General features: G+C 37.7%; 1 protein-coding gene across 1 annotated transcript; it reads right to left on the bottom strand.

The window, feature by feature from the left end:
- Positions 1-1,950: 1,950 nt before the first annotated feature.
- Positions 1,951-2,754, bottom strand: LOC110936634. Its single transcript, XM_022179041.2, has one exon. It carries the CDS (start codon positions 2,752-2,754, stop codon positions 1,951-1,953), a length of 804 nt encoding a protein of 267 aa, XP_022034733.1.
- Between the last annotated feature and the right edge of the window lie 17,638 nt (positions 2,755-20,392).

Here is a 20,392-nt window from a genome sequence, read left to right as displayed (position 1 = left end):
TCATATTACAACCTTCATACAAACAATACTTTGGGTTTAGGAATCTTATTAGACATGTCACTATAAACCCGACTAGTTTATTAAAAAATTTAGACTCGATTAGTCAATGTTCAAGTTTATATTTGTCATTCTTTTGATAAAAATCAAATCAACTAAGTTTTAAGTAAACGTCATAATTTCTTTTTTAATATTTTCTTATTTCGATATATATGAGTTCAACAGGTGGTAAGCAGTAACACCGCACATGTTAAGGGGCAGAATTTTGTGTTTAGCAGGGTAGGGTTTGCTATTCAGAAAGGGGTAGCGGCGCAGCTTGTTGCTCGTCTACCTGTCATTAGTTTGTAATCGTATTGCGTTTGTTTATAATATACAGAAAGGAGCATTTATAATATAAATATATAAGGTAAGGATTATTTCAGAACTCTAAATAATTGCAGAAGTTAGAGAACTCATAATAAACAATCTTTCTACTAATATATTTTTATATTTAACATTGTTTAAGGGTATTTTTTTATCATTTATTATGATTCCATTTGTGTTAAGAGTAGTTTTATCATTTTTTCATATTTAATTTTATAATTACATATACGTAAATTGATTTATTTACACATATGTAAACTAGTTCCATTAGACATATGTAAATTAGTTATTACACATAAATAATTTGGCTTTTCATATATATAACCATAAAAATACATATAACATATCCTTAAATAATGTTAAAATATATAAATAAAATAATTGTTAATTATTGGTTCAGAAAGTTCTGTAAATTACAAGTTGACAAAAAGAACAATAATATCAAACCCCGAATGTTTGACTGCTCCTTGTTTGCAAAATTGCAAAGATCTAAATACCATTTGTATTCATCTTTTCGCAGCCCTAATTCCTCAATTCTGAAACATAAGCCAACACCCATAAAAAATAACAACCTAATATATAAAGTTATTCGGGTTGATTAATTAGGCATGTTCTATTGTATCTTGTAACTAAATTGGCAGCATGTTAACTTTAAGATAGGTTAGTTTGCGTTATGTTCTATCTTTAATATAGGTTAGTTTACTTTATGTTCTATCTTTAATCGGGTCAAAAGGTTGACCAGTTTTCTAAAGGAGCGTTTGGTTCACGGAATGTTTTGGAATTAGAATTTGTATAGGAATTAGAACTAGAATTTGATGGAATTGGATTTGGAATTTAAACATTCCAATTAGAATTGGAAATTGTTAGAACTGGAATCTCAATTTCATTTTTGATGTATTTAGTTGTCAAATGAATTGGAATCCATCACCCTGGCACCCACCACCCCCGGTTCGGGTCGAAAAGGTACAGGTCGAAATGATACGGGTCGAAACGGTTCGGGTGGAAACAGTACGGGTCAAAATAGTTTGCGTCTAAACGGTTTAGGTCGAAATGATTCACATCGAAACGGCTCGCGTAGAAACAATATGGATCGAAACGGTTCGGGTCGAATGAAACGGTGCTGGTCGAAATCGTTCGGGTCAAAACGATCGAAGATTCTAATGAATTTACTTTAATTCCATCACATATAGGAAGGATTTTAAATTCCTTTAATTAAAGGAACTTGAAGAAATTAATGCTAAATTCCAATTCCAATTTTCATTATTAACCAGACACATAAAGATTGGAATTGAGATTCTAATTCCATGAAATTCTGTGAATCAAACATCTTAAAAGATTAAATTCAGATTACAATTCCCTTAAATTCCATTGAATTTCTATGAACCAAACGCACCCTTAAATTTTATGAACCAAACATGTTAAGAGTATTCAAATGCATTAGAGCCTCATTAACTAGCCAAAAATGGACACAGAAGGATGCCACGCTTGCCATCCTTAAATCTTACAGATACAAAAACTGAATCTTACAGATACAAAAACTTCTACCTTCCTATGCTTTGAGATTTCAACATGCACGTCAGCTCAACAAACCTACCTGGTGGGCCCAACTTTTGAACCCAACGAATGACGTCCTGCCACGTCATCAGTCTCTAAACCGCCCAAATAATCCGATCTTCTCCCTGACGCGAACCGGATCATGCCTCCCAATGCATCCGGTTCAAAAGGCATTCCCGGTTCACTGTTTACCGGTTTTACACTCACCCACGTCCTCCTTGAACCGGATCTTTCTCCGAGTTTTTTCTCCTTTCCCGACGTCGTTTCACTGTTTTTTCTCCGGTGATCTTGAAAACCGAATAACGACAGTATACGAGACATCAAACCGGCTTTATGCGCCCTACCGGTTCCTGATCGTTGACATGCAGATTTGACCGGTTCAACTGCTTGTTCTGCTAAGTTCCTACGGCTCTTGGATCTAACTCTGCCAATACACGAAACCTTCGGAGACGACGGTTCCGTCGCTCGAACCGCGAAGGAATACATCTTCTTCGGGAACAGCCGTACGTTTAGCGGTTTACACTGCCTACACTTTAAATCAACATAAGTCGTCTTCTGCGTTTTAGGCAAACCAATTATGGGAGCTTTCGGTTTCAAGCTCACTGAATACCGCTGCGAGCTCGGATTCGAGTGGCTAGGATTCACACTCTGACTCAAGCCCATCGAGTTGAAGTTTCCTTTGGTCGATTCCTTCCGTTCTAAGAAGGCGTTTTCAGCGAACCAGTCGAACTCCGCGTCTTTAGATAACCAGAATGATTCCGATGGAACTTCAACTACTGTACTATCTGGAATATCCAAGTCATCAGTGGCGCAAACATTTTTTAAATCAAGCTGTTGCATTTTAGATCAAATGCTCACAAATTCTGTTTGTTTGTATGATTGTATGCTTGTGTGAGAATAAAAGAAATGCTACTAAAGGTTTTTATAAGGGGAAATAATATATTTTACGTAAAAACTATGGGTTGGAGGGAGACTTTTGGAAAACTCCACGTCCTTTCTCTTTCTAGAAGACTACTCACCGTCACCCCGACAGCCGACAAATATTGTATACCAAATTTTCTTTCGGGTTATGATAAAAAACAAAACAAATAAATAAATAATTAAATAGGTACAACCCCTTTTTTCCAAGAAAAATATGTATTTAATTTTTGAAGTAATTTAAACTACTACAAAGTTGGTGACCTCAACCGGTAATAGTTCAGCTCTTTAATCGGGCAAAAAGGGCGGTAGGGGTAATAGTGTCAGGCAGCTGCCTGTCACTCACCTATTAACCCAACAAAATTACGATTTTATCCTTATTTAAAATTACGATTTTGCCATCAGTTCAAATTTATGTTTTCGTCCCCGCTTAAAAATAAATTTACGCTTTTGCTCCCAGCTAAATATTTCAATTTTACCTCTGGTTAAAAAATTACGATTTTGCCCCGTTTCAATTTACAGTTTTACCATTAGTTTTTTTTCTTTAAAAATACGATTTTCCCATAAGTTCAATTATGTTTTTACCCCCACTTAAAATAAATTTACGCTTTTGCTCCTGGCTAAAAATTCCAATTTTGCCCTCGGTTCAAAATTACAATTTTGCCCCGTATAAAGGTATAGTTTTGTCATTAGTTTTTTTTTCTCACAGCCAAGTTACGATTTTACCCTCAACTTAACTTTACATTTTCCCCACCGTTTTTGTCTGTTTTCCTGGTGACATTACAATTTTGCCCCCAGTGTAAAATTACAGTCGTGCCGGCAACTTCCTGGCACTCTCCCGTTGGTCCATTTATTTACAATTTATCTCCGAATTAAAATTATGATTTGACCTTCAGTTAAAAATTACGTTTTTCCCATCGTTTTAGTTTTTTTTTACCAAAACTATAAAGGTTTTTTGTTTTAATTGGTTTACTCGATTTAATTTTTTTTCGTCTCAAGGAGTTGCCTAACACTAGCTCATTAGTCCTGAAAAATTACAGTTTTGCCCTGAGCCCAAAATTACGGTCTTATCATCGTTTTTGTTTTTTTTTCCTAGCAAAATTATAGTAGTCTTTTTTTAATTGGGTGAGAATTATTCGGCCATCGCCCCGCAACGCGGGCGGGGCATCTACTAGTTTTATACATATACCCATTTTAAAAAATGTTAAAAATTTCATTTTACATAATATATATGTCCAAAAAAATGTAACATGCAAATTTTGAACATTTTTTTTAAAAAAAAAACTAGTAGGCGTTTTTTACATTTTTTTTATAAAAATGTTTAAGTACATTTATGTTATATTCCCTATTTTTTTAGAAAAAAATAAAAATGTTACGTAGGGTTTCTTGTGTTTTCTCAACTCAAGTGAGTTTTCGTTTTATTTTTCACCTATATATACATGCACAACCCTAACCCTAGTAATATTTTCATGAAACGGCCAAGACTCACTTCTCTCTCTTGATCTCTATAGTGTTCAGTAACGTGTCCTGATCTTGATTATAGTTCTTGTACACACTTACACGATTATTGGCTGCGTTTTATATATGTGATTAACATGAAACATGATTCTTTTATGCTAGGGTTAGGGTGTTTAACAAGATATCGATTGTTTATGAAGTTTATGCGTTTATATGTTTAGTATAGATTCACGTATGCTAGGGTTTCGTTTATTCATTAATGTTGGATTGGTATTTGGGGTTATACATGATGTACGGGTCGGATTTAGGTTAAACAAGATTATAAACACGTTTTTATGAAGAGCTGAAAGTAAACAGATTTTGTCCGAATTTTACATCCGAATTGTATCGGCTGTAACGGGTCAAAACATAAAGAAATATACTATTTCTTGAATCTAAAACGTAGTATTTTGAAATACGCTTCAAACGTCACTGGTTTCGTAAATTTTTGACAAGATTAAGTCACTCAAATGAATTTTCTGTATCAAAGGTTCAGGCTGTATTTTCTGGCAGAATTTGCAGCCTATTACGAATCTTATAACTTGGTCTAGGGTTGGGGTTAATACTTGAGTTTTTTACAGTAGGTAGTCTTATGAGGTCATGACATTCTCTAACTGAATTTCATTAAAAGAGTTAACGAGGATTTTTAAATAAATGTTTTTGTAAACTGTCGCCAGAATGTGATGAATCAGACCTATGTGTGCTAAATGATTTTTAATGACTTGTATGTGAATAATTGGGTCATAAGAAAATTACACAAGTCTTAGTGGACTAAATGACATGTCTCGTAAAAATATCATAATTTTTTTGGTTCGTTTAGTGTTTTAAATAAATTGCAGAAACTTCTCAAAAACTGATATGCAACTATATAAGCTGAAAATGATGTTTGTGTTTGTGATTGCTTGTGATAATTGGTATGTATAAACCTAGTAATATAAATAATAAACAAAACAAGCTTATTAAGTGAAGCTCTCAAGTTCGATAAATGAAGCCCGGGCTTGGGACCATTTATTAAACAAGCTTATTTTTAGGTTCGGGATTGACTCGTAAAAAAGTTTAAATAAGCTCGTTTTGGCTCATTTATTAGACAACATAAAATAAAGGTAAATGTTATTAAATATTAATAAAAACTAATTTTATACTAAGGCTCATAAGGCTCGACGAGCCTGAGGAGCTTTACATGTCAGGCTTAAGCTCGATAAATAACCATGCTTTATTTTAGGCTCAAGCTTGACTCAGGCTTGATAAGGCTTAATTCGTTTCGAGCTATTTCTCGTGCAGCTCGCGAGCCGCGTAACTCGTTTGCACCCTAGTCATAAACGAAGTCAAGGTTTAGTCCATTTCATTGTAGTGTGCCTGGTTCGGTCGGTTTAGTTACTACCCTGAACCGAAGTTATCGGCTAGTCTATTTTATTAACCAAGAGGTTTTTGGTTAAATAATTCGGTTTATTCGATTAGATTAATGGTTTTTTAATTTTTATTTTTATTTTTTTGAATGGATAAACTTGCACACCATGGGGATTGAACCCATGACCTCCTACTACCCCAAACCTTATATAATTCATAAACACCACTAGGCTATTCCTAAGTGGATTAATGGTTTTTTATTTGATTTGTTGAATTTCAGTTTATAGCCAAAACCAAACTTAGGGAAAAACTAGTAACTAGAAATACATGAAATTGAGGTGTAAATACATGAAAAGATGTATAAATATTTGAAATGGCAATATAAATACATGACATGGAGGGATAAAATAGGAGATACATGAACTGGAGGTACAAAAGCTAAAAATATAAAAAATATAAATAATCGCTTCGGTTTGGTTCGGTTAATTTTGGTTAAACGAGGCTACAAAAACTGATAACCGATTTTTGGTTAATTTAGTTTTTGACTAATTGGTTTATGGCTAGTTCAGTTTTTGGTTGATTTAGGTTCAGTTGCATCTGTTTCGGTTAACGATTCAGTTATTGTTGACTCTTAGACACTGTTAATCTTGTAACATGTCAATTTTTAAATTTAAAAAACTATAACAATACTATACTCAAATAGAAGATAATAAACGCTTATTTTTAAGGTGCATTTTTCTAAAAAAATGTTGACGTACGTAAAAGTTGTGGTTGTTTAAAAAATATGGGGTAATTAGCTTTTATAAGGGTGATAAAGTGTAACTACTAGTTAATTTCCTAATACTATAGTTTGTAACATTTTTAAGCACAGAGGTGTGGTACCTTATGCTTTGAGAGTTTTTCAAAAAAATGATGCTTTTTTACTTTTAACCAAAAACTATTTGATTATTTACTTTTAACCCAAAACTATTTGACTTTTTTTTTTACTTTTAACCCTAAAACTTTTCATCTTTTACAATTTAACCACACAACTTTTTTACCTTCAACTTTGGTTCTCTATACTTTTCATTTTTTTGCAAAATTTCCGTTTACGTTCCGTTCTAAATTTTTCGAGTTAACACGGCGCAACGTGCGAGTATAGTTAAACGTTTTTAAGTTGTCTGATTTTTTCCGTTCAACAGGTTCATCGTAACGCGCGGGTCCTAGATCGACTTATTTAGTCTTTTATGTGTTTTACGTTTCATTTTAATTTCTACGCATTAACACGGCGCAACTTCAATGTTGATGGTCGTTGGCAGTAGTGTGGCATTGATGTTCGGCCCCACCGCAACGCGGGGGTGCTTAATCCTAGTTATGTGTAATATGGTTCAAGATGAGTGAATTAAAGTGTAATAAAGATGAGGGGACTAAAGTGTAATTAATGTTTGAAAAACTAATTTACCTTCACTTTAGGGTTGTATTTTATGCATTAACCTACAAAGGTTCTTTTAACTTTTAGGTATCTTAAAATGTTTTTCACTCATACATTATAATATACTGTAGATAATGTATAATACAAAGACATTTTAAGATATTCAATGTCACACCCCCAGAATCCACATGCAAAACACCACCGCTTGGAGGCGTGACTGACCAGGATCCAGCCACCAATTATACTGAGCAATGTAATAATTAATCATAGGTAATACTCACCAACCACAAGATTAGCAAATATCATAGTTAAGGTTCAAAAGTATTAAGTTTAAGTAATAGTTCAGGTAAGTAGCGGAAGCATAAACAAAATACTTTAAAACAAGTTTCTTAGTTCAAGTTTATTAAGAACCCAACACACGGGTTAGACGACCACTACACATCCGCAATCTGCAAGCTCCTGAATCACTGGGTACCTGCAAAGCATGCAGTAAGGTGTCAACATAAAGTTGAGCGAGTTCACTAGTTGTCCAGTTTTAGTTTTCGAAAAACTTAAGTTGTTTAGATAAGGCATTTATAATCACGTTGTGGGGAGCTACCCCATCTGTAAGCTCACTAATCTGTAGATACCGAAACTGTTGACGGAAAGTTGTTGTGCCCCGAGTCAATGTCTATCGTCATTGACCAAGATGCAAGGTCTACTAGTTCACGCCCGATCTCCCCCGGTCACGGTGTGAGGTTGTCAAACCTAATAGCGCTATCAACTAATAACCCGTTCGCCCCCGGCAATTAATCGGTACTGTAAGCAGGGACTTAAGGTGATAGAGTTTCGTTTAGCTTAGCTAGTTGTGATTTATAAATAATATCCAAACGTATCTCCCCTGGAGATAGTAATTACCCATTCTGATTTCCCCCGGAAATAATGGTTCAAAAGTATTTTTCCCAAAGTTGGCAGTTTGTCCGTGTCCCTCCACGGGACGCATGCTTTTAGTGTGTGAACTCACCTTGGGTTGCTCGGCAGATTAGGTTACTTGTCAAACACGCTGGTCACCACGTCCTAACATGGTTACCAGTATAGGTCAGGTTTGGGTACAGAGAATGTTACGTATATTTACACATAATCTAACATATAGCATGCATACAGTTACATGTTGAGTTATTGGGCCTGTTCTACTATTGGATCAGCCAACAGTATCAACTAACACATAGTTCAGTTAAACAGGCAGCCCAAACAAATCACGTTGTGGCCCAATAACTAAAGTGGACAGCCCAGTTGAGAAAAGGTGGTCTCGACTCGAGAATATGCGGTCTCGAGTCGCAACCAGGAGGTCTCGGCTTGTACTGGCTGGTTTCGAGTGGTGCAGGCTTGACTCGCATCCTCAGAGGTTCCGAGTCTGGTCTCGAGTTGTCACGAGGAGGTCTCGAGTCGCAACCGTTGCGGTCTCGAGTTGTCACGCCGTGGTCTCGAGTCGCAACCGTTGCGGTCTCGAGTTGTCACGCCGTGGTCTCGAGTCGCAATGCTGGTCTTGTCTTGTTCACGTGCTGATTCAGATATAGCAGGCTAATTTGTACTATGCATCAGGCCCATTTTAAGAAATAACCAATGAGGGTTAACTAACAAGTTTTCTAAACTGACAATTAATTAAAATGGATCAAACATTACCTTTTTCAAATCTTCAACCCGTATTCAACATGTTCATCATAAGTTCATCATTTTAGGGTTTTCATATCAAACATAACCATGCATTCTTTGAACCAAAATCACATGTTTAACAAGATCATTTTACAAGAAACTAACGAAACCTTCATTTTGTAACCTTGAACATAGTTCGGTTGGCCAATAAACACTCTTAAACTACCATTCATTAGCCATTTTTAAACATTTTATCAAGCATTATCATATAATGGTTTACACATTTTGTTAAACTCACAAATCATACGAAATCATGCATAACACTTCTAACTAAACACTTTCTAGTTCATTAAACACACATATATCCTACACACAAGAGAACACTAACCGGTTATGAAGAAGGCACCGAATCAAGGAAGAAAGTGGGAAAATGAAGTGTCCGATTTGTGGTGATGATCTTGACCGAGTTTCTTGACCGAGATTCCTTGTTGTTGCTAGTTAGATCCGAGCTCGAACCGAGAATTGGGAGAGAAGGTGGTGTTGTTGGGGGGTTTTTAGTGAGAGAGAAAAGGAGTGTGTGTTTGTGTAAAAATGAAGGAGGTGGGGAAAGGTTTGGGGGTTTTATACTTGGTTTCGAGTAGGCTAATGGGGTTTCGGCCCAACCGGTTACGGCCCACTCGGGACCGAGTGACCCACTCGAGACCGAGTGGTCTCGAGTCATGGTCTCAACTCACTAGCACAAACACATAAATATATATATATATATATATATATACATACATACATACAACACGTAGCATGCAAGAAGGTCACATTTTCATTTAATATTATATATACAAAATGATATTACAAGATGTTTGTTCGGGAAAACCTAGAGTGTCACATTATCCCCAAGTTTTAAGAACTTTCGTCCCGAAAGTTAAAGCAGCCACTGCCAAGCTAGTGTGTATAAGAGTGTTTCAACGGGGTGTCACATCATCCCCCCGTTAGTTTGGAATTTCGTCCTGAAATTCGGTTGTAGCTTCAGTGCTGGGAGTTTCGTTTGGGAACAACTGGGGATACTTGCACTCCATCTGGTCTTCTCGCTCCCAGGTAAACTCTGGGCCACGTCGCGAGTTCCAGCGAACTCGTACGAGAGGTATCTGGCTACGTTTGAGGATTTTGATCTCTCGATCCGTGATCTCAATCGGTTCCTCAGTAAAGTGTAGCTGTTCGTCAATAGTGAGTTCCTTGAAGGGGATTATGAGTGTTTCATCTGACAGACACTTCTTCAGATTAGACACGTGAAAGACATTGTGCACCGCACTCAGCTCTTCAGGCAGATTCAATCTATAAGCAACCTTACCGATTTTCTCGGTAATTTCAAATGGTCCAACATATCGCGGATTCAGCTTGCCCCGTTTGCCGAAACGAACCACACCCTTCCAGGGTGAGACCTTAAGTAGAACCCGGTCCCCGACCTGGAATTCTAGCGGTTTCCTACGCTTATCCGCGTAGCTTTTCTGACGGTCACGAGCTGCCGCCATGCGTTGTCTGATCTGGGCAATTTTCTCCGTTGTGTCTACTACCAGTTCTGGGCCTGTGACCTGGCTGTCACCAACTTCCGCCCAGCAAAGAGATGATCGGCATTTACGACCGTACAATGCCTCAAAGGGTGCTGCCTGAATGCTGGTGTGGTAGCTGTTATTATAGGAGAACTCCACTAGCGGTAGATGCTTCTCCCAATTCTTGCCAAAATCGATCACACATGCTCTAAGCATGTCTTCCAGGGTTTGGATGGTGCGTTCAGACTGCCCATCCGTTTGTGGGTGATAAGCGGTGCTCATGTCCAAACATGAGCCAAAGGATTTGTGCATAGCTTGCCACAACTCCGAAGTAAAACGAGCGTCTCGGTCGGAAATAATGGAAGTTGGCACCCCGTGCCTCGAGACTACTTCCTTTAAGTAGACTTCTGCCAAGGTAGAAAACTTGTCTGTTTCCTTAATGGCCAGAAAGTGTGCAGACTTTGTCAATCGATCTACTATCACCCAAATAGTGTCATTCCCGCGTTGGGATCTAGGTAGGCCAGTAACGAAATCCATGGAAATTTGCTCCCATTTCCATTTCGGGATTTCTGGTTGCTGGAGTAGGCCTGCTGGTTTCTGATACTCAGTCTTGACCCTTGCGCAGGTCAAACATTTGCTAACGTATGCTGCTATGTGGGCTTTCATGCTAGGCAATCAGTACGTGGTCCTTAAGTCGTGGTACATCTTATCCGAACCAGGATGTACTGAATAACGGGACCTATGGGCTTCGTTCATCACAAGTTCACGCAGATCTCCGTAGAGTGGTACCCAGATGCGCCCTGCCACATAGTAAGCGCCATCTTCTTTTTGTTCTAATCGTTGTCTCGATCCTCGCAGGGACTCAGCCCTGATGTTTTCCGGTTTCAGTACTTCAACCTGAGCATTTCGAATCTGAGTAGGGAGGTTAGACTGGATGGTAAGTTGTAGCGCTCGCACGCGCTTGGGCGTAGTGTCTTTTCGGCTGAGGGCGTCTGCCACGACATTGGCCTTGCCCGGATGGTACTTGATTGCGCATTCATAATCATTCAGGAGTTCGACCCATCGACGTTGTCGCATGTTTAATTCCTTTTGCTTGAAGATATGCTCAAGACTCCTGTGATCGGTGTAAATGGTGCACTTGGTACCGTACAGGTAATGTCTCCATATCTTAAGCGCAAAGACCACTGCTCCCAGTTCCAAGTCGTGCGTAGTGTAGTTCCTTTCGTGAGTCTTAAGTTGTTGAGAGGCGTAGGCAATAACTTTTTCACGTTGCATTAACACGCACCCGAGCCCATGAATGGATGCATCGCAGTAAACCACAAAATCGTCGGTACCTTCAGGTAACGATAGGATAGGAGCACTACAGAGGTTATCCTTTAGCTTCTGAAATGCGGTTTCCTGAGCTTCACCCCATTTATAAACCATACCCTTCTGAGTAAGAGCCGTGAGAGGCTGAGCGGTCTTTGAGAATCCCATGATAAATCTTCGATAGTATCCTGCTAGTCCCAAGAATTGGCGGACTTCGGTCGGAGTCTTAGGGGTAGGCCAATTCTTTATAGAGTCGATCTTAGCTGGGTCGGCGTGAATTCCATCCTTGTTAACCACGTGCCCAAGGAAATGGACTTCTCGAAGCCAGAAGTCACATTTCGAGAATTTGGCATACAGTTGCTCATTGCGGAGGAGCTCGAGGATAAGGCGTAGGTGCTGTTCATGCTCTTCTTGACTTTTCGAGTAGATCAGGATGTCGTCGATAAACACAATCACGAATTTGTCGAGGTAAGGCTTGCACACTCGGTTCATGAGGTCCATGAAAACCGCAGGCGCATTAGTCATTCCAAAGGGCATAACGAGGAATTCGTAATGACCATAACGAGTTCTGAATGCGGTTTTGGAGATGTCTTCATTACGGACTCTTAGCTGATGATAGCCCGATCGTAGGTCGATCTTAGAGTAGTAGCTCGATCCTTGCAACTGATCGAATAGGTCGTCGATACGCGGGAGAGGGTAACGATTCTTGATGGTAACTTTGTTCAGCTCACGATAGTCGATGCACATTCGGAACGTGCCATCCTTCTTCTTAACAAAGAGTACCGGTGCTCCCCAGGGTGATGAACTAGGGCGGATAAATCCTTTATCCAATAGTTCCTGTAGTTGTGTAGAGAGTTCCTTCAGTTCTGCGGGGGCTAGTCGATATGGCGCACGAGCTATGGGCGCTGCTCCAGGAGCTAGCTCGATTTGGAATTCAACCTGACGGTGGGGAGGGAGTCCAGGTAGCTCTTCAGGAAATACCTCGGGGTAGTCACGCACTACTGGAAAATCTTCAATCCTCTTTTCCTTTTCCTGCGTGTTGGTGACAAGTGCTAAGATAGCGGTGTGCCCCTTTCGTAAACACTTCTGGGCCTTCAAGAATGAGATAATGCCTGAGATTTCTCCGCCTTTGTCACCTTGTACAATGAGGGGTTTGCCAGAACGGCGGGGAATGCGAACCATTTTCTCTTGACAGAGGATTTCCGCGCGATGTTTGGATAACCAATCCATACCGATAACGACGTCGAAGCTTCCAAGAGTAACAGGGAAAAGATCATTGCTATAGGTTTGACCAGACAGTACTAGTTTGCAGCCTTTGATAACATGTGAGGCCTCGATGTTTCTACCATTAGCTAGCTCGACGATATGATTAGAACTTAGTAACGAAGGCGAGCGCTTAAGCTTCTTACTAATACGTAGGGACACATAACTAGCATCGGCTCCAGAATCAAATAATACAGAAACATAACGATCATCGAGTAGGAACTTACCCGCCACGAAGTTGGGGTCATTCCTCGCTTCTCCAGCTCCAATCACAAAAGCCCTTCCCCTTGCACCATTCCCAGCATTGTTGTTTTGATCGTTGTTTCCAGCTCCCTGATTGTTGTTGCGATTCTGGTTCAGTTCAGGGCAATTCTTCTTAAAGTGCCCCTCAGCTCCACACTGGAAACAACCCTTGACGTTCCCATGATGCTGCTGCTGCTTCTGGTTCTGCCCCGCAGGACGTGGACTCCTACAGTCCTTGGCCTCATGCCCCATCTTGTTACATCGCTGACACTGACTTTTCCCATAAGGCCCACTGTGATGTCGATTGCACTTGTTGCACTTGGGGTGGTTACCGCGATAGCCACCCTGTTGTTGAGTGCCCTTGCTGTTTTCAGTTTTCCTTTGCTGTGCTGGGGCCTGAGTGGGGTTAGCATCCTTGCTTTGATTTCCTTCCCACTTACGCTTGTTGTCATTAGAAGTTCCGGCAATAGCACTGATCCTTTTGGGCAGCTTGCCCTCTTCTACGGCCTGATCAGTGAGTTTGTGAGCAAGACGGACGACCGGCTGAATGGTATTGAGATTGGTTGCAGTCACATGGCTCCGGATTTCTGGAGCCAAACCCTTGATGTACAATTCGATTATTCGATACATAGGTCGAGACATGTTTGGGCAAAGAGCAGCATAGTCATTGGACAGTTTGGTGTAGGTCTCAATCTCTGACCCAACCATCTTAAGCGCAAAGTACTCGTTCTCGAGTTTGTGGAAGTCATCCAGGTGACAGTACTCCTCCTTAATCATGTCCTTGAAATCCTCCCACGCAGTAGCATTAGCAGTTTCCAATCCAAACATCTGAATTTGCGACTTCCACCAGGAAAGCGCGTTTCCTTCTAGCGTACCAGTAGCAAACTTCACCCAATTCGCAGGGGGACACTCACAGACAGCGAAGACAGCTTCAACTTTCTCAATCCAGTGCAGAAGACCTATGGCACCCTTAGTGCCGTTGAAAGGGAGAGGCTTGCAATCCATGAAAGTTTTGAAGGTACACATGTGTGGTTGCGCAGGTGCATGCTGACCTGTTCGTGAGAGGCGAAGCGTATAGGTTTAGGGATAAAAGACGATGCGGCGGTAGGATCTAAACATCCTAGGATAACGAGTTTACCTCCAGGGTGAGCTGCGAAAGCTGCAGCCACCGTGTTAAGCAGGTTAGTGAATTGAGCCTGAGTCATTTTAATGTTTCCTCTTCCACGTCCACTCATTGTCTTCATAATCAGAAAACACAGTATGAGTGTGATGTCGTAATGTAGCGAGAATGAGATTGAAGAGAGAGGTGTATTTATCTAACTAGGCACACTAGTACGTATAGCAAAACAGAAAACATAAGGTAAGCAAGCAAGTAGACACTAGTCCGAGCTATGAGGTCTATGCGTTGAGCCTTGCACTTGGAGTGTAGTGTCGTCACGAGTCACGGGTTATAGTCTGGTTTTTCTCAAAAAGATTTTTCCCCTTTTTAAAACCAAGTTCACTATAACCAATGGCTCTGATACCAATCTGTCACACCCCCAGAATCCACATGCGGAACACCACCGCTTGGAGGCGTGACTGACCAGGATCCAGCCACCAATTATACTGAGCAATGTAATAATTAATCATAGGTAATACTCACCAACCACAAGATTAGCAAATATCATAGTTAAGGTTCAAAAATATTAAGTTTAAGTAATAGTTCAGGTAAGTAGCGGAAGCATAAACAAAATAGTTTAAAACAAGTTTCTTAGTTCAAGTTTATTAAGAACCCAACACACGGGTTAGACGACCACTACACATCCGCAAACTGCAAGCTCCTGAATCACTGGTACCTGCAAAGCATGCAGTAAGGTGTCAACATAAAGTTGAGCGAGTTCACTAGTTGTCCAGTTTTAGTTTTCGAAAAACTTAAGTTGTTTAGATAAGGCATTTATAATCACGTTGTGGGGAGCTACCCCATCTGTAAGCTCACTAAACTGTAGATACCGAAACTGTTGACGGAAAGTTGTTGTGCCCCGAGTCAATGTCTATCGTCATTGACCAAGATGCAAGGTCTACTAGTTCACGCCCGATCTCCCCCGGTCACGGTGTGAGGTTGTCAAACCTAATAGCGCTATCAACTAATAACCCGTTCGCCCCCGGTGATTAATCGGTACTGTAAGCAGGGACTTAAGGTGATAGAGTTTCGTTTAGCTTAGCTAGTTGTGATTTATAAATAATATCCAAACGTATCTCCCCCGGAGATAGTAATTACCCATTCTGATTTCCCTCGGAAATAATGGTTCAAAAGTATTTTTCCCAAAGTTGGTAGTTTGTCCGTGTCACTCCACGGGACGCATGCTTTTAGTGTGTGAACTCACCTTGGGTTGCTCAGCAGATTAGGTTACTTGTCAAACACGCTAGTCACCACGTCCTAACATGGTTACCAGTATAGGTCAGGTTTGGGTACAGAGAATGTCACGTATATTTACACATAATCTAACATATAGCATGCATACAATTACATGTTGAGTTATTGGGCCTGTTCTACTATTGGATCAGCCAACAGTATCAACTAACACACAGTTCAGTTAAACAGGCAGCCCAAACAAATCACGTTGTGGCCCAATAACTAAAGTGGACAGCCCAGTTGAGAAAAGGTGGTCTCGACTCGAGAATATGCGGTCTCGAGTCGCAACCAGGAGGTCTCGGCTTGTACTGGCTGGTTTCGAGTGGTGCAGGCTTGACTCGCATCCTCAGAGGTTCCGAGTCTGGTCTCGAGTTGTCACGAGGAGGTCTCGAGTCGCAACCGTTGCGGTCTCGAGTTGTCACGCTGTGGTCTCGAGTCGCAACCGTTGCGGTCTCGAGTTGTCACGCCGTGGTCTCGAGTCGCAATGCTGGTCTTGTCTTGTTCACGTGCTGATTCAGATATAGCAGGCTAATTTGTACTATGCATCAGGCCCATTTTAAGAAATAACCAATGAGGGTTAACTAACAAGTTTTCTAAACTGACAATTAATTAAAATGGATCAAACATTACCTTTTTCAAATCTTCAACCCATATTCAACATGTTCATCATAAGTTCATCATTTTAGGGTTTTCATATTAAACATAACCATGCATTCTTTGAACCAAAATCACATGTTTAACAAGATCATTTTGCAAGAAACTAACGAAACATTCATTTTGTAACCTTGAACATAGTTCTGTTGGCCAATAAACACTCTTAAACTACCATTCATTAGCCATTTTTAAACATTTTATCAAGCATTATCATATAATGGTTTACACATTTTGTTAAACTCACAAATCATACGAAATCATGCATAACACTTCTAACTAAACACTTTCTAGTTCATTAAACACACATATATCCTACACACAAGAGAACACTAACCGTTTATGAAGAAGGCACCGAATCAAGGAAGAAAATGGGAAAATGAAGTGTTCGATTTGTGGTGATGATCTTGACCGAGTTTCTTGACCGAGATTCCTTATTGTTGCTAGTTAGATCCGAGCTCGAACCGAGAATTGGGAGAGAAGGTGGTGTTGTTGGGGGTTTTTAGTGAGAGAGAAAAGGAGTGTGTGTTTGTGTAAAAATGAAGGAGGTGGGGAAAGGTTTGGAGGTTTTATACTTGGTTTCGAGTAGGCTAAGGGGGTTTCGGCCCAACCGGTTACGGCCCACTCGGGACCGAGTGGCCCACTCGAGACCGAGTGGTCTCGAGTCATGGTCTCGACTCACTAGCACAAACACATAAATATATATATATATATATATATATATATATATATATATATATATATATATATATATACATACATACAACACGTAGCATGCAAGAAGGTCACATTTTCATTTAATATTATATATACAAAATGATATTACAAGATGTTTGTTCGGAAAAACCTAGAGTGTCACATTCAAAATTTAAGAACTTTTTTAATGCATAAAGTACAACCTAAAATGAGGGTAAATTAGTCTTTGAAACACTAATTAAACTTTTTTACAAAATTATAGATATGAATTAATAGTTACATCTTATTCCCTTATAAAAAACTAACTGCCCCTGATTTTAAAACATGCATAACATTTTCGTACGCGAATAATTATTTTTTTTATAAAAAATACACTATAAAAACGAGTATGTTATTCTCTTTAATTTGAGTATAGTATTATTACAGTTGTTTTGATTCAAATGCATTTATATGTTACATGCTTGACAGTCTTTAGGGTGAGCAATAACTGGATCGCTAATCAAAACAGAAGAAACAAAACCAAATCAACCAAAAACTGAATTAACTAAAAACCGATTAATTGAAACTAATAAACTAAATCGATTTTTTTGTACCCTCGTTTAACCAACATTAATCAAATCGAACAGAATCATTCATATTTTCATATATTTATAACTTTTATATCTTTAGTTCATGTATTTCATATAAATCGAACTGAATCATTTCATGTATTTGTACATCCATATCATGTATTTATACCTTAATTTTATGTATTTCAAAGCAAATGACCCTTTCACGCTCTTATAGTGCCCATTATCCATGATCTTATTTGAGGTTAAATCATATTATTTTCATTAAATGGGTACATTTTTATCCCTTTTAGTTGTAACTAGTGGTATACTCCCGCGCGTTGCGGCGGACACTCGTTTTATTACGCGTGGGAAATTCGGTTGAAATAGATTCAGTTTGTTACGGTGGCGGAAACTGGTTTATTACACGCGGGAAATTCAGTTGAAATCAATTAGATTCATTATATAGTATTGATTATGGTATGAAGTCTTATAATTTATAAAACTATAGAAAATAACACGCAAATTATTAACTTTCTTTATAAAAAATTCATGTTTTGCTGTACAAATTTTCTAGCATCTCACATAATTACCATTTTTAATTTAAAATAACAATCATATATTACTTTATAGAACTCAAATAATGTCTAACACTACAAACATGTACAAACAATCAAAGAAATGGTACAACTAAAAATAGCATAAACCACAACTAAAGCCTTATAAAAAGTTCATGTTTTGCTGTACAAATTTTCTAGCATCTCACATAATTATCATTTTTAATTTAAAATAACAATCATATATTAATTTTTAAAACTCACATAATGTCTAACACTACAAACATGTACAAACAATCAAAGAAAGGGTACAGCTAAAAAAATAGCATAAATAATAATTAAAGCCACACTTACAACACCACATTGCACTAACATGTTGCAAATTAATATATTATAAATAAATATAAATATAAATATTCTTATCTGGGTTTGATTTGATTTTATTTTTTAACAACAAGTTCAAAAAAATAAAATAAAAAGCTCATGCCAAAGTTTTGGTTTGACGGATAATTGAAACAACCAAATCAAATGGCCACCAATAACGAAATCGAATGGTTTTAAAATCTCTTAACCATACTTTTGGTTTTAGTGGCAATGGAGACTCAAAACTCGACTAACCAAAATTTTTATGTTTCCTAACACATCACGCTGTACACCACTAGTAAATGAAATATGTAAAAGAAACAAAAGGAGGTAGCGCAGCAACGTAAATTTTTGTCTTACTTCAATCAACATTTTGAACCCTAAACAATAAGAGTTTATACTTAAATAGATAAAACCCTTAAATTTGATTTATCTAGCGAAGAAATTGTTAAAACATTTATAGTCGATGAAAATTCTATCTAGGGGTGTGTATGGGTTGGTAAATGTTAGTTTGGCTTAAAATTATAACCATAACCGTGATGTCGGTTAATGGATAACTATAACTATAACCGATTGGTTATGACGGTTTTAGTTAACCGGTTTTGAAGGTTATAGCGCGTCGGTTATGAGTCGATTAATCATGAATTTAGGCCTAGCGAAAAATAACTCAAAATTTTTTGTTAAGCATAGAATAAATTGTTATTTCGCGTATCAATATATTAGAATACTACATGGTATTAAAATACATATAATCTATAATATAAATATCGAATAGGGGAGGGTTCAAGCGAAATTTTTTTTTTATTGTGAAAACTTGAAAACTAACTAAAAAAATCTAAAAAACATACCAAATTTTTTTTACATTTTTTTTATAAATTTTCGTTACTTTTTATATATAAAAAAAACCTCTTTTTTGAAAAAAAAAATTGTAGTGCCAATGCACATGTGCAGTACAGGTTTTTTTTTTTTTTTTTTGAAATTTTTTTATATATAAAAAGTAACGAAAATTCGTAAAAACAAATTGGCATGATTTTTTGGCTTTTTTAGTTAGTTTTCAAGTTTTCACAATAACTAGTGGTTTTTAATTGAACACTCCCCATATCGAATATTCAAACAAAAAGATATTATATAATCCATAAATTCAAACAAAACGACATGATATAGCCCATACATTCTAACCAATGTTCAACAAAAAAAAAATCAAGTATTGAAAAAATGTCGAAAAGTCAAAAATTCGACAAAGATTTTACTATGTGTCTGGTCGGTTTAGTTATGTCGGGTATGAAAACTGACCCGCTACTTTTGGTTATAGAAAAACAATTAACTGACTCACCAGTTTGTCATGTAGTTCGGTTTTTTCGGTTCGGTTTTATCGATTAATTTAGTTATGCGTCGGTTAATTCGGATTTTTACACACCCCTATATTTCTATCCACATATATATTCTTTTATATTATAATACTAAGCCATTTTATTTACACAAAAAAGTATCTACTTAGAAAAAAATTATTTTATCAAATATTTTTAAAATTAGAATAATGAATATAGGGTAGTCATCTGGAAAACACAATACTTTTCTTTTGCAATAATGTAACGGTATTTAACTTATTTGACCAAAAATATTTGTCGGGTAATATATCGTTAAATTCGATAGGGACAGGTCAAAGACAAAAAAAATTTGTTATATTAATTTCTGTCGATTTTCGTATGTAGTCAAATATGTCAACTCTTACTTAGATATCCACACTCAGCTAGGTCCCTTCGCTTCTAGAACTAGATAAAATTACATAATATAACCAACGACAAAAGATCAAATATAAATACCTTTATCATACAAAACGTACGAATACAGTAAAAAGGTAAAAAAATAAGGTGACATTTTCGTAATTATTTACTCGTAGAGTAATTATCAAAATTACCCTACAAATGATCTTCTAGGGTAATTTTGATCTTGTAGTGTAATTTTGTAAAATGTTATTATAATGTTATTCAACTTTAAATCAATAAATATGGATATACTTGATTTTGGAACTTAATTTTATATTTGACTTAATCTATACAATAGATGTAAGTGAACTAATATCTTAACTTAAAAGCACCAAATTCAAG

Source organism: Helianthus annuus, chromosome 4 (genome assembly GCF_002127325.2).
Source record: "Helianthus annuus cultivar XRQ/B chromosome 4, HanXRQr2.0-SUNRISE, whole genome shotgun sequence".
In the NCBI taxonomy this organism is placed as follows: domain Eukaryota; kingdom Viridiplantae; phylum Streptophyta; class Magnoliopsida; order Asterales; family Asteraceae; genus Helianthus; species Helianthus annuus.
Note: the sequence above shows the minus strand (reverse complement) of the source record. Positions and strands in the feature narration are given on the sequence as shown.

Bases quoted from the DNA above. Each gene is read 5' to 3' on its own strand.
- LOC110936634 (XM_022179041.2), bottom strand. From the start codon at position 2,754: ATGCAACAGCTTGATTTAAAAAATGTTTGCGCCACTGATGACTTGGAT.